Consider the following 15,728-nt stretch of genomic DNA (forward strand, 5'->3'; position numbering starts at 1 on the left):
TGCTGAAAGCCCTCCCTGTGCATAGTGCTCCATAAGCAGAGAACAGCAAATAACACAGATTTGAACCCCTTGATTCTTGTCTCTTTTCAAGAAGGATCTTTATTTTTCCACATTCGGATCTTCAAGTATGGCAATAGAATTTCTTTTTAATCTAATTTTGTTCCCTCTGGAACTGGCATGCCTTATTTATCAGGGCAGACAAGCCTATTATTTCTGGCCAGACTTCATGCTTCAGCAAGGTGGTTATGAATATAGATAACTTGACATGCAAGTTACCCGGCAGATGTTTTGCATGTATGTTCAGTGTGATACATCGTAGCTTTTTAAGCACAGAAGCCAGCTTCCTACTTTGGGTCTGTGTTTCTGATTAAAAGACGTTATAGTCCAGGGTCAGGAGAATAAATATGTCTAAGGCAGCCTTTCCTAGACCGAGGTTTCAGTTATCTATACTGTACGTTTCTCCAGGCCCCTGATATGAATATGATATATCCCCGTGAAGCATTTACACTGCCAGTTGAAATATCATGGGAAGGAGCTGCTGCACCAAGAATAATTCATACGTGTCAGGGCTTCTAAAGAGGATGGTGACAGCAGTCTGACAAGTTGGGGCATAGTCTGAACATATTGTATTCCTGCTGCACAACTGATTCATGGATGCCTAATGATTGAGAAGCATCCAGAGCGCATTTGGTTTCTGGTGTGAGCAGTGCAGGGTTGTTCTGTACATACACTGTATTGTTTGCCATCTGGACATATGGCAGCTCTGGCTGCCGCGCATCAGAAAACAACTGGATTACCAGAGGTAGGGTAGTACAATGCTTCTGAGGTGCAGCTTGTTACTCTAAACAGCACAAAGTGCATCATATACTAATGTATATATTACTTGGACTCAGGACTTGCAGGCAGGAGATGCTGAAAGCCCAGAGTAGAAAAAGGCTGAGTTGTTTCTCTCCTGTTCTCTAGGCAAGCATGGCTTGGTTCCTTATTTTCTGTAAAGTCAATGTGTGTTTCCTGGATTGAGTTATATTCAGCGTAGCACGTTCCTATTGTGGTAATGCAAACTAAGTAGCAGAGCAAGCAGCAGCACTGCAGTAGATTGGAAGAAAAATCTGTCCCTCTTTCCTTGTCATCTCCAGCCAAAGTTGCAGAAAGCTCCTCTCAAAATGTCACAAGTGCAAAACAATGTCATTATCCACATGTCAGTGCTTAACTGTGAATTTTACAGGCAGCTAGGCAGCTTTTCCAAGCATAGGGCATGCCTTTCTTCCTCCTAAAGGAAAATGGTGCCAAGGTCTAAGCAAGCATCCAGAATCAGAAACAGTATAATCACATTAGTGGCTTGTAGCACGAATACTGAAGAAGCACGCAGACTTGTAGTTTTCTGGAAGGAACATATCAAACTTGAAACAGGGCCACTGTAGTCTGTTACTTGGCTGTAAAGAGCAAATAACTGTGGTCACATGGCATTTCTTCTGTCTGTCTGTGCTGCCTCGGGTACCTTTCAGCTTGGCTGTGCTGGTATCTGTGCATTCAAGGAAAACCCAGGCAGTTCTCGCTTCCTGCATCAGCGGATGGCAAGCCTTATCCCAGGAAGCCAGGTCAAAGGACTGGGCAGCATGTGGAAGAACGCACATTGCCACATTTTAACTGCACAGCTGAGCTGGCTCTGTAGACGAGTGTGCGGCATGTCATTGCTGTGCTGTAAAAAAAGCGGAGGTCAGACCTGGTTTTGATTAACGTGCATTTGTTTGTGGCAGCTTGCAGTAAAAGTGAAGGTTATTAACGCATGAACACTTAGCAAGATGGGACTCTAGATGGAGTTATGGAACCACTTGTGCTGATAAATGATCATCAACAGAGTTTTAATTTGTAACCTGGAGAGAGAGAGCTTTCAGTGTTGTTGGTAACAGCAAGGGAAAAAAAAAAAAAAGGCATTTTTTGCTTGAGTGTGTTTTACCAGAGAGCTAAATGTAAATTTCCCATCTGAAACAGTTGCCTTGAGCCTAGATATTTGTTTAAAGAAAACTAGCTGCACAGGTATCTACTGAGATGAGAACCATTCTCCTTGTTGTTTCCAAAGTTTTCCTCACAAAAAAATATAATCCTTCTGGTTCTTTAATGTTGATTTAATGTGTTCATAAGGGAATGTTGAAGCATATGTTTCAGTGGTATGAATATTGACGTAAAATCTGTGATGATTTGTGCCAGCTGAAGAATCTGTGCCATTGTGTTCTCTGAAGGTACCTGCAGTGCCTGGTTGATTGCTTTCAGATATTCACTGATACCTGGCATGCGGACAAGACTACTTTTATTCTAATGCCTTTCTAAGCCACATCCAGTTTTCTTTCTTCCATTTCCCTATTTTCATGATGAGATGTAAATTCTCTAAATGTTTGAATTTGTAGATAGCAAGCTATGTGAACAAATTTGCCTCGGACATCTCTATCTTGCAACGGTCACTAGCAATCCTGGAATCAATGGTGCTCAATAGCCACGACCTGTACCAGAAGGTGGCACAGGAGATCACAATTGGGCAACTAATCCCACATCTGCAAGGGTGAGTGTCTTCAAGTGTCACCAGATATGGTGGATTCCACCCCCCCACCCCCCAAATGAGCACAGCATTTGGGAAGAGTAATATAAAGACTGGCAACCTCCTATATGACTCCTGCATCCACTATAAGTGGCTGGATGACTGGTAACCAGCTTGCTGGAGTTGCTTGATCACTGATTTTTTTTCCTTTTTTTTGTGTGTGTGTGTGCGCGCTAAGCTGCCTGTGCAGTTGGAAGTGGGGAATGAAGAGCACCCCTTAGTAATAAAATCCTTAATGCCATTAGCGTACAGATGGGGTGGTTTTGCTTGCTAGCCTCTGGGAAGTGTGTAAGACAAAAATTGATCAACTTTTGCTGAAGATATATTCGAAAAGCGAGAGGCTTTTTCTTGAACAGTAATGTGCAGTGGTTAAATGGGTGGAAACTGCCTCTTGTAGCATAAGGTAATGTATTGTGAATCATAGTTATGCTTGCATCCCAGCTGGGACATTTTCCACTCACTTGAAAAGCTCTTAATACCAGCAGGTTCATCTCCAGAACCCTTTAGGGAAGATTCCTCTTCCCACCTCTAGCTGTTGGGCATCTGGCAGAAGCTGATTGTCTGGGCTGCTGATATGATCAGTGGAGGGTCAATGGCACTTCAAGGGTGTGATTCATTCCACCTTTCTTGAATGCTGAGTCTCCCTCTGGAACATCTTGTCTCTCTTAATAAGAGAGACAACCTGGTCATGACCAACTTTGACGGATTGCCTAACTTTACATGGTTAATATTAAAGTACAGACAGTCCCTTCACTTCTACCTGCAGTAATGCAACTGGAAGGTCAGTTTCTACAGCTCATGTGTATTCATGATGTTCTGTTGTGTTTATAATTTTGTTCCAAACAGGACAGACCAGGAAATCCAGACATATACCATAGCGGTAATAAATGCACTTTTCCTTAAGGCACCAGACGACAAGAGGCAGGTAAGTTGTTGGTTCTTGTTGTACATCTACATATCTGTAGGTAAAGTGTGTCATGTTCATACCCGCAGTTGTCCCAGTCACACTTTTCCTGCAGTTAATTCAAACTGAAACTTGTTCTGTTGTTTCCTGCTGTTATAATAGAATTCATTTTAATGGAGCTACCTCCATCTTGCACCATTATTAGTAGGGATTAAGCATTCTTCTATGCTTTTTTAGTTCCCTATAACCTCACATGAACCATATTGACCATGGCTGGCTGTAATATTTATTGTACTGAACTCTTTGCCAGCACAGCTTGTAAAACCCGGCTATTTTTTCGTAAACTGTTCCCTCCCCAGATCTTTTAATAAAAATTGTGTTCCTTTTGAAAATGGAAATGTCTTGCCATGTAAGCATTTTGTGCCTTTTATAGTATACTGTTTTAAGTTAACTTTAGTGCCAGAGATCAGAAGTCTCAAAAGGAAATATTTCAAGAGTGCTAGTTGCTGTTAAATGGGGATGGAATGCAATCTGTTATGAAACAGAAGTTTTATCCATGTTTACCAAGTCATTAGCCTGTGTCAAAACAGATTTAGTGATTTATTTATTTAACATTTCTGTCACCAGGAACAGTAATGATAATTCCTGTGGTGACATAGTGTTAGTATCCGGGACAAGTATATTGAGGGCTGCTGATCAGTTCTGACAAGGACTTTCTTTAGATTTATTTACACTTTAAAACACTGGAGGTTTGTTTAAACAAACATCAAAAACCTAATGGGAAATCTTTCTTTTTTGCTTCAAAAATATATCAAAAAATTACAAACGGGAAAGTAAAACCATGGTTTAATTAAAAAAAAAAAAAGAAAAGCGCCTTTTTTTCCCCCTATTCCTTTGTTCCTTCTTCCTCCAGTACAGTCTTCAGTTATTAAGGGAAGAAGGCACCTAATAAAAATTGGAATAAAAACTTTCTTTCAGTTTTGACTTAAATCTGTGGTAGGTCCTTGTAAGAAAACCAAAGATTTAACTTTTTACATTTGTAAATAGTTGCTACTGCTTTGTTTTCAAGAATTCTTGTCATATTGGAAGCTGAGAGACAATGTCAGATGTAGGTAAGACCTTAACAGGAATCAGTGGGCATGTGTTCCTGAAGACGACAGTACCACAGCTGGCAGTAGGCCATGCAGACTGCGCTTCACCTGTAATACCTGCTGTTGTGACACAAAATTGTCAGTCATGGAGTTTATGATTATTAGAATATAATGACCTGATTTGGCTTGAAGGCTAGTAACTATGATGCTTGCAGAAAATTTCCTTCAGCCTTTAATGACCATCATAAGTGTTCAGAATCTGTTAGTTTATCTATCTTGTGGGTAACGAGTAAACCATACATTGAAGAAGGTAGGTGTCCATTAGCTTCAAGATAGGGATGACTGATAGTTTACTGAATTCTGTCTTTTTAAGACAACAAACTGAAGTGATGTGGTCTTCAGTAATTTCCTGACTGTGGGTCCTCAAAAGGTAAAGTTCAGCACTGTTGTGGGTTTAACCCAGCAGGCAGCTGAACACCACACAGCCATTCCTTCGCTCCCCTTCAGAGGGGTGGGGGAGATAATCAGAAAAAAAGGTAAAACTCATGGGTTGAGATAAAGACAATTTAATAGGACAGAAAAGGAAGGGAAAATAATAATGTTAATGATGATGATGATGATAGAATATGCAAATGAAGTGATGCACAATGCAGTTGCTCAACACCTGCTGACTGATACTCAGCGAGTTCCTGAGCAGTGGCCCTCGCCAACCTCCCCAGGTTTTGTTCAGCATGATGTCGTATGGTATGGAATATCCCTTTGACCGGTTTAGGTCAGCTGTCCTGGCTGTGTCCCTGCACGGCTTCTTGTGCACCCCCGGCCTCCCCACTGGCAGGGCAGTATGAAAAGCTGAAAAGTCCTTGACTAGCGTAAGCACTGCTCTGCAACAACTAAAACATCAGTGTGTTATCAACATTATTCTCATCCTAAATCCAAAACACAGCTACTAGGAAGAAAATTAACTCCATCCCAGCCAAAACCAGGACAAGCACTCACTGCTAATATGGTTAGGAGTGAGAAACTACAACAAACCCTGTATGACTTCAGGAGCTTTGGCACCCTCCCTGCTGCCGGCTCGCAGGGACTGGTGTGATGTGGATGACTGCACTGCAGTTAAGGAGAGGCTTTAAATTGGTGCTGGTATCTGAATGCCTTTTCCTCCTTTTTTTTTGTCTTTTCTATTTCTGTAATATGAATAGCCAAGAGGCTCAAGGTTTTTCCTTTTTAATCAGGACTCCCACGTTGCTTTGCTGCTTCTGCCACTGTCAAGGACGAAATCACCTGGAGAAGCCTAGGTTATTTAAAAAAAAGAAAACCAATTCTTTATTGGAAAAGAGCTGTGAATTGAGCATTGAAATGATACTGTGAATGTTTGAAACACTTTTTTTTTTTGGCAATTGTCTGTATTTTTAGAGAGACATGTTCCTTTGAGAAATGAGATGCCAAATTTTGTGAAAAAATTCTTGTTCTCATCTGTTACTACAATACTTATTTTAGAAGAGGCAGCTTGTCAGCTGCTAATAGCCATACAGTTTTCCTGGAGACAAGGTTGATTTTGTTGCAGTAATTGGTTTTGTGAATGCTTGTTGCTCCTATCAGTTTTTGGTCCAGTGACAAAAAACAATATCCCTATAAAGGCTTTAAAACTGACCAGTATAAGAAAGGAGTGACGATTTGATAATGTTCTCCAAAAAGTAAAGCAGAAGAACTATCTTTTTTTTGTTGTTTTGTTTTTCTTTTACCTTAAATGCAGAAAAGACTACCTCACATTATTTACCTGTCCATCTTTTTGGCAGTGGATATACTTTGACATAACCAGCCAGTCTGTTCCCCATAACGTAAAGTATATCGTGTGCCTGGCACTCCCCCTGCAGGTCAGTTGTGCATTTCCAAAAGAGGTGGAAGCATCTGTCCTTTGCTGTTATGTGCAGTTGAAACCTGCTCAGCCAGAAAAGGCTGAAAAACCTAAATCTGAGTTTCTCTTGTCTTTGTTTCCTTCTTCCTTCCTTATCATTCCTACGTTCTGATGCAGCAATCTATCTTGTATAAAGAAAATCGTCAACGTCTATGACTGTCTCCTATCTTGAAATTAAAATTACTTTCTTTTTGCAAGCAAGTTCTCACCCTAAAGCTTGCTTTATTTCCATTTTCTGCAGCCATGTTTCAGCAGTCCAACTCTCTGTATGTTTTATGCAATAGTCTGTTTTCCTCTCTTCTAGTTTCTTGTTTATTATATAAAAGTAACCAGTATGTACTCTATATTACTTATCAATTCTCACAAAGATCAGCAGGAATTTTTAAAAACTTACTTCTGAATGTGAGCAATATTTTTGAAATGGTGCCAACTGCACAGAATGACAGTGCATCCTAAGAATGTCCTTAAGCATGTGTCAGCCGTGATGTGATTCGTTGTGCTGTATTATGTAAGGCTGTGCTACATGAGCTCCATTTCCAATCAATGATCTACTAATCCCAAACATTACCCCTTTGTGTACATATAAACAGTGTCTAAATAGCAGTATGCAATATGTTATCCAAATCCTTAAATAGTACATTTTGAAAACAAGAATTGAAAAAGAATTACATCATGATAATTACTGTAAGTTGCATGCAATGCATATGCTAGCATATGTCCCCATACACACACATCTATTTCTATACTGATTGAAATGATCGTGGAACTTAAAAATGAGGTATGGACTTGTAGTTACGGTTAAAATTAGACTGTTATGGTTGGTAAGTATAAAATATTCCCTGCTATGCATTGCAGGACAGTTTGCAGCATAGACAGCCAGAATCAGCTGCTCAAGAATGAAAGTAAAAGCGTATCCACCTTGGTAGTGACTTCAGACAGGTCTGGAAAGAGAAGTTAATTTAAGACAAAATAGTGGACCAATGTCAACATTGCTACCAAAATGTAGGGAAGAAGTGTTATTTGCTATGATGGAACAGTGCTGAGTTGTAGGCCGATTTATTGAGTGAAAGTTAAAATTCTCGACTGTAAAACAGCCAAAATACTAATGCAAATAAGCATGATGTTTGACATCTTATTTTAAAGCCCTGGCTGGCTTCCACTCTGTGTTTACTTCTGTGTTGTTTGGGGGGGAAAGGTTGTGCATGATCAAGTGTGTGTAAATATTTTGTTTAAAACAGAGGTCTCTTCTGAGGTCTTTCATTGCTGGTTTGGGATCACCAAAGTCCTCAGTGTGTGACATACTTTTTACTTTCTTTGCCCCTTTTCTCATAGCAGAGTAATCTGAGTTTGTGACTGGCATAATAATGCATACAATTGTGTAGCTGATATGATGCTTCATTTCGTTTATAAGTAACACTGCAGGAACTTAAGATTAGACCTTTTTAAGTCAGCATTCTTCTAGGTATGGCACTAAAATATCTGCTTCTGGATAATTTTTTTTTTTTTAACTAAATCAGGAAATGGCAAACATTTTGGCACAAAAGCAGCTTCGCTCCATCATCTTAACTGTAAGTATATAATTTTCAAAGTCATTTTTCACTAGCAGAGAGAAAAGGTGGCTCCAGTTTTGGTGTTCATAGGTTTTAGCTCAATATATTTTAATTGCAGTTGTATTTTGATATGTTTTGAAGCTTCTAATATACAAGACAAAGGTTTGGTTGTTGAATGTATTCAGAACTGATTATCAGAAAGGGTGTTTTCCCAGTCAAATAAATTGTGGTTTCTTCATGAAGATATAATACTGAATAAAAGAATAATACCTCAAGCATTTTCTTCCCATGGAGCATGTGAACTTTATTGTGCAGATGAGGGCTTGTCTGAGGAATTTAGAGCAAGTTGTCTGTGTTAAGGTTTGGAGCTGATGACAGCTGAGCAAGCTGCACAGGGCTTTCCATCTTGCAAAATGAATGTCTGTGTTTTTCGGTTCTAGGGATTATTCTGCCTTAATATAAAGTTGCACGCAGTTTGTCAGCACTTGCACAAAAGAAGCGTGAAATATAGCTGAGAGTGAGTTAATGAATGTAATATAAAAGACTTGCATCTGCTATAATGGAAAATCAGAAGCATTTTGCCTTTGACCTTAGAGTAGATTACTTCTTCAAGGGAACGAGGGAAAGTGCTCTTTCTCTCTTATGAGATACTAGGTAGAGTAAAACAAACCAAACAACGACCAAACAAGCCCTCAGTCTTTCTCATTCAATGTCATAATTTCTGTGATGCATACAAAAAAACCCAGAATTTGTTTCAGAAGGCATATTTTTATACTGCTTGTGTTCGGAAGAAATTTGGTATAAGCATATGGATAATATTCTTAGGTGTTTGTTTACTATCGTAAAATGCTCTAGTGCCTTTGCCAGACAGATTGTTTTATTCTCTGGTGCTGTACAATATCAGTTGCTGTATCCATCTCTTGACGACTCTTTCCTCACGTATGCTCTGCTGTGTTTAGTGGCCTGGATCTGTTTCCCATATAGAACCACTTGGTGTTTTTTGGCACAACAGGGAATTTTAAATTGTTCATCGGTTTGGTATCTGCTTTCTGAATGGGATAATTCTGCACATATGGGGCACTGTATGCTAATGTTTTTCTGAGCAGTCTTCCTCATACAGAATGCAGTTGTCTGGTGGAGGTAGGATTGTCATGTGACATTGACTCCTGCGGCAGTAGCCCTGTTATATCACTGTATTTCCTGGTTGTGTTTGCAGCCTGAATACGTTGCTGCTCAGGCAGCTACTCTCTTAAAGATTTTCTTAATATACTTTTTTTTTTTTTAATACACAGCTCTAATGCTCTTGGTAAGGAGTTAATTTTTCTTCAGAGTGACTTCTTAGTAATGATTTTTTTTTTTTAATGCCACTTCTCAACATATGCACAGGCTCTATCTAGTGGCTAAAAGGAGAAAGCTTTGGTGCATTGTTATTGTAAAGTCTTGTCCCTTAAAGTTACTTATATAGTACCTAAATCAGTAGTATGAGTTCTGGTTTGATTTACTTTTTTCTGGAGTATACATACACTGTTGCATAGCAAACACATACTTACAGAAATGGAAACACCTGAGCTCACCTGATGTAATTTCCTGATAAGATGGCATTCACCAGAGTCTGTCTTTCTTTGCAGCATGTTATCAGGGCACAAAGGGCCATCAACAATGAAATGGCACACCAGCTTTATGTTCTGCAAGTACTTACCTTTAACCTTCTGGAAGACAGAATGATGACAAAAATGGATCCACAGGATCAGGTAAGCAGCTGGCATGATGTGGTCAGACCAGGAAGAGGGCAACTGCTCACTGCTGTGCTTGAAGTGCTTCATGGAGGAAAAGACACTGCTAGGAATGCTTACACGATTCATTCATTCATTCTCTCTCTGTGAAGTTGGGTTGTGTTTTCTGGTTGTTAGAAGATGTACTGGCTATTGAATTCTTTGTGCAAAAGTACAACAAAATGGCCAGGCCTTTCTCCTTAGCATGCAGTTCCATGAACTGAATTTGGTGTCATCCTGAGCTAAAACTCTGACCAGCAGTCCAGCATTTGTTTCTTTTGTGTACTTTTCGGAAGCAACAGAAACGTATGGTCCTTCCTACAAGTACTTCTGCAGAGCTAAAATGAATGTTTAAATTAAAACTATTTGACATGCTAGAGTTGGAGTTAATTTGTGTTACAATAAAACCCATTTTTGCTACTGGGAGCTTTATATATAGTAGTTGTTCATTTGTTTATTGCTCGCTGTGTCCAAACACAGTTCATTGTGGAAAAAGAGACACTTAACTCCCTAGAGAGATTCAAGTTTAAATATAGAGCCAGTGAACCGTGGAGATGATGTGGTTTGTTTGTTTATTTTTGTGGCCTTTTTAGGCCCTGTACAAGGACCAACCTGATTTCATTTTCAAGAGAGAGTTGTGTTAAGACTTGCTGATAATTTGGAGAAGAGGTGGTGGGAGAGCGAGATGGTTGTAAACATAAGTAGCATCATGCTGTAGGATTTTACCCTTCCTGTCCCTTAAGTTTGAGGCAGGAAAGTCTGGCTCTCAGTAATGTACATGCAGTTGCCCAGTGTATATCTGCATAGAGAGTGACTAACAGTGTGGTTACTGTTGATGGTAGGATGGTTATCACTGTCTTGAGACGTTGTGTAACTGATGTGTAACTGCAGTAATTCCTCTCTTGCCCATTCCTGTGCTAGCAAAAATGGACACTTGCCAAAAGGAAGGCAGAGTGCTGAGCCGTTTTGATTTCAGCCCGTAAAATGCTCAAGTACCAGCTTAATTTGAAACGTGTGTGATCTCTTGGCTTCTGTCGTTTCATGCCTGTGGCTAAAATTAAGTGTGTAGTTAGTGGCCTTGCTAACACGAGTCCAGCTTCTGTAAGTCAACACTTAAGCATCTGCATGTGAACCCCACAAATGCAAGGACTTTGGAAAATGGGAAGCACAAAGTCATTCTTGCTGACTGTCTCTCTGAGTATGCAGTAGGGAATTTAGACAAAGAAAGATTGGGCAGTGGGGGGAATACAGTGTTTTGAAACAGCTTTTGTGATATTGGTTATTAAAATGACAGGTATGTTACTTTAACCAATTTTTTTAACCTTGTTTTAACATAGGCTCAACGGGATATCATATTTGAACTCCGAAGAATTGCATTTGATGCAGAATCTGAACCTAACAACAGCAGTGGCAGTATTGAGAAACGCAAATCTATGTATACTCGAGACTATAAAAAACTTGGATTTATTGTGAGTATTTTTGTGTGGTGGTACACTGAAAGTGGGTGAAGGCATCTGTTGTAGTACATCCTATAATTGGTCACTTCTCTTACTTGGTCTTCTGGCTGTTTCCTACAAGGGAATAGCATAATGTCTGTGGTGGTGGGTTTTTTTGTTTGGTTGATTGGTTTTGGTTGCTTGGTTTTTTTCAAATCCTGTTAGCTTCATGAGATTGCTTTAGCATAAGTTAGGGTTAATTGAAAGAAATAACTGTCTGAGGTTGAAGCATGTAGTCTTGCATGACAAGCCATAATCAAAATCTAACTTTTAATGATATCTTGGATGGACAGGAATTATCTAATGGATCTGTGGCAGACCTGTAAAGTCATTATACTCTGTTAGTAATAATGTGGACTGATGAGCTCAATAAATCTGAGGTAGGATTCTATGGTATTTACTTGTAGGGCCTTGTGTTTTAGTTGCTTGAAGTCCTTTCATCTCTGAGTAGGGGATGCAGAATCTCTTACCCTTACTTAATCAGACCAGTTGGAGTTCTGGTCTTGGCTGAAACTGTGTTGGTGAGCAGAGCACGATCTGACTAAACTGTTGCATACATTTATGTTAATGAATAACGTGTATTTTTCTCCCCTCTGGAAACAGAGCATGCACACATACACTGCAATCAGTATCTTGATTTATTTTTTACTTTAGGTTAGCATGCAATTTTCTTTCTCCTTAGGTAAAATTGTATGCTTCATATCTTATATGATTCATTACTTTGCTGTTGGCCTGGCAAATACACACTGAATACAGTACAGTAGCCCAGTTATAGGCGGGGTGGTTTTAAACATTGTTGGTGCAAGCTGAAGCTCACTGTGCGGTTTGAGCACTCTGCTCAGCTCTGTGGTGTAGGGCTCAACATTACCCAGTTCCCTTGTGGTTTTGGGATAAGGCTTTCTGGATTCTGATAGTTGTTTTCATTACTGATGAGTGAGAAAAAATTACTGCTGTATCAGTGCTGTTGTATCTGTATGGAGTCATAAGTAAATAGACAGGAAGGGAGGAACTTGGCGTTTTGGGGTTGTAAGCATGGTAGTAAAATCAGGGCTTTGAATAAGCTTTTGAAACTCAATGTGTTTGTTGTTGTTGTTGTCGTCTATGAATCTGTTCTCAGTTCCCATGCTATGGAATCATAGGATCCTAGAATGTCCTGAGTTGGAAGGGACCCACAAGGATCATTGAGCCCCACTCCTGTCCATGCATAGGACAACCCCAAAATTCATACTATGTGCCTGAAGGCATTCTCCAAGAGCTTCTTGAATATTGTCAGCCTTGGTGCTGTGACTGCCTCCCCAGGGAGCCTATGCAGTGTTCCACCACCCTCTGGGTGAAGAACTTTTTCCTAATATCCAACCTAAACCTCCCCTGGCACATCTTCCTGCCATCCCCTTGGGTCCTGTCATTGGTTGCTAGAGAGAAGAGATCAGCACTTGCCCCTCCTCCTCAGGTATCTGTTGCTCACTGTAGTTTTGTGATGTGTTGAGGACTCTCAGCTCCCACAGCTATCACTGACATTTAAGTATCTAGCACCTTTGAAAATCTGATCTTGGTTTCTTAAAGCTGCAGCTAGAAAACTGTCAGCATGTAACAGCATTCAACAGAAGCTGAACCAGGACTAACACACAGACCTGAATTCCAATCCTGTTTTTCTGCTGCTTAACGAGGAGTAAAGATCACTAGCTGTGCAGGCTGGCACTAGTTCTTCCAATGCTTTTGTTTCCCCCACAGGATATATTTTGATTCTGCAGAGCTGAAATTATTAACAGCAGCATTATTTAGCTGATAGGGTTGTGAAGAAAACACTTGGTGTGAATCAAAATGTGTTACTGCCTTGTCTGAGTTTGCAGGAACTCTCTTGCTGTGCCTGTGCAGCAGGGACTTATCCATTATATTCATTACTCTCATTTGGGCTGTTCACTGGGAAGCCTACTGAAAACACCAACAGTTGTCAAAGGGAACTGCAGCACTGTTTACTATTTAATTCTGATAGCCTTCCACAAGGGAATGGGGAGCAAAGTCTAGGAGGGAACGGGAACTGGGTTCAAAGCATGAAGAAAATGTAAGGAAGGCATAATGGGAGATAAGAAGAAATACTGGAAAGTGAGCTGTGAAAAGAGCACCATAGCAAGGGTCCCAATGGGAGACGTGTTATCCCACTAACAGTATAATGAGGCAATGTACAAATAATAATAATGTCAGTTGTGAGCTTTGAGGAGCGTTATTCTACTCTGGTACAGAAGTTTTGCTTTGAGCTAAGAGCACAGGTGACCCTGCATGTACAGCTTTTCTCACAGATGAAAAGGGATTTGGCCTTCCTCACAGAGCTGGAGAAGGAAGAGGAACCTGTTGTGAAATCTGACTGGTGATCGCTAGCCTCACACATGGGCCGTGCTCTGACTGGGCTCCAGTTAGCCTGGCGGTCTTCACCCCATCTACTTCTTTTCAGTCCCTCATTAAAGTGTCTTCGATGCTTTCATAAACTGCAGGTAGACGGATGCGTTAGCAAACTGATCTATGCCCTGAATAATGGGAGGTTTCCCTGTTTTGGCTGTGTGGCGCAAGAAGAAACCCAGCCAAACAGGAGGCTGCCTTTGAATGCTGTCTTCATTCCACTGGTGTTGATGGTCAGGATGCTAACTTCTTGAATTGATTAAACATTTTTTCCAAAGGGAAGAGCAAAACCATGTCTAGCCATGAAGTTGTTCCTGGACTGCTTGTTCTCTTCCTACATGTAAAATGCAAGAATTCTGTTCATTTCTCTTGGCCACATCAAAAAGCTTTGCCCCACTACAGATGTAATGACAACAACAGACAATGTCCAGACATGGTTTCAGAAGTTTACAATATCATTTGTAAAACTGCATAGTTAGAAACCTACATCCAGTTAAAGAAACCACAAGGCCTTTCCAGATGGTTGCAATGACCCATGTGAAGTTTAATATAGGCAAAGAGATTTTTAGATGAAAGTCTTGAGGAGGTTTATTAAAGTGCTGATGAATACAACGAAAGATGACCCACTTATGAGATCTAAGATACACTCCACCCAATTGAATTATTTTCTGACTCAATTGCAAATGAAATAGCCTGAATTTCTTCTTCCATCCTCTCCTTTCCCCCCGCCTTTAAAATCCCTTTTGGCAGGGAAGTCCCAACCAACGTTTATTGCTGTAAATTCTTGTAGCAGAAGTAGAGTTTTGTAGACTTTCAAATAATAACGTAGTTCAGTGTTAGAGATATTTAAAAGATTAACTGAAAATGGTGGGATATGTTCTTCAAAATGCAGGCATAGGCCTGACTTTCAAAATATTGGTGGTGATGTAAGAGTGAACATATGCTGACGAAATCTTCTGGTGAAACAAATTTGTGATGCATTGATGAAAGAATCACCATGTCATTCACAAATTAGATGACCCTTTGGATTAGAGAAATAGAAATGTAATTTTTTTCAGTGATACAAAATGCAATGGTGTTCATTTAGGACCACCAGCAAGAATTTCTTCTGGAAGCAAATACCTATGAGAAAAGATAAGAGAGATTGTGCAATATAGCCATAAAAAAATCAAATGTTAAGCTAGGATATATCTGAAAAGATATTTTATGAGTAGCTAAACTGTTAAGGCATTTCTGAGACATCATCTAGAACACCGTATAATTTTAGTTACCTACTTGTGGACTGATTGAACATAGGATGAGTGCAGAGGGCGAGGCTTGTGCAGTGATGAGGGAGATGTCTTACAAGAGGTGACTTTAAAAGGTTGGCTTGTTTAGCCCACCAGCCTGAAGGCTGTGGAAATACCAAGTGCGTGAAGGCTGACAAGGTGGTCATATGTAAGCTAAAAGGCAGTGATAGCAATCAGTTTATTTAAATGATTTTTAATTGGAATGGTGGCGACAAAATTCATTACTAGTCTAAAGATAGAGCTTTATCCTTTATGAAAAGGTTTATATACTATGTTTGACAAGGTGGATCCAGGAAACAAATCACATGAGGACTATATGGAAAGCAACCCCCTGAGGGTGGCTTGGAGGAGTCTGAAGGTAGACATGAATTAGATGGATAATGACTTAAATGGCAGTATAGCTGATTTGTTATCTATTACAAGAACTTTCTAATTTGAGGGGAAGCAGCACCAGAACAGATAGTTTGGAGGATGTGTCTTGTAGAGATCTCTGGAAAGAAGCTTAAAAACATAGCTGAGAGTAACTAAAGCATGCCTTACGTAGAACATAGGCCTGATGAACTGCTGAGATTTCTTCCAGACTTGTTCTTTTTCCCTCTTCATGTCCCAGAGGAGCAGCTACTTTGTTTCAGCTTTTGATCTTACTCTTCAAAAATCCTGTGTTTCACAGCATGATATCCAAGTAGCACTCTGAAAATAAAAACTATTCAGTGTTCTCACAGGT

At 39.9% G+C, this 15,728-nt stretch overlaps 1 protein-coding gene across 4 annotated transcripts in view; it reads left to right on the top strand.

The window, feature by feature from the left end:
* ELMO1 (engulfment and cell motility 1) overlaps window positions 1-15,728 on the top strand; it is a 314,961-nt gene that overhangs the window by 114,038 nt on the left and 185,195 nt on the right. For all 4 annotated transcript variants that reach the window (XM_075083575.1, XM_075083576.1, XM_075083577.1 and 1 more), the window contains 5 exons: window positions 2,406-2,557; window positions 3,440-3,518; window positions 8,021-8,071; window positions 9,682-9,804; window positions 11,163-11,294. In XM_075083575.1, the coding sequence (XP_074939676.1) occupies window positions 2,406-2,557; window positions 3,440-3,518; window positions 8,021-8,071; window positions 9,682-9,804; window positions 11,163-11,294 (537 nt within the window). The remainder of the gene's footprint in view (window positions 1-2,405; window positions 2,558-3,439; window positions 3,519-8,020; window positions 8,072-9,681; window positions 9,805-11,162; window positions 11,295-15,728) is intronic.

Source organism: Phalacrocorax aristotelis, chromosome 2, assembly GCF_949628215.1.
Source record: "Phalacrocorax aristotelis chromosome 2, bGulAri2.1, whole genome shotgun sequence".
Classification (NCBI taxonomy): Eukaryota; Metazoa; Chordata; class Aves; order Suliformes; family Phalacrocoracidae; genus Phalacrocorax; species Phalacrocorax aristotelis.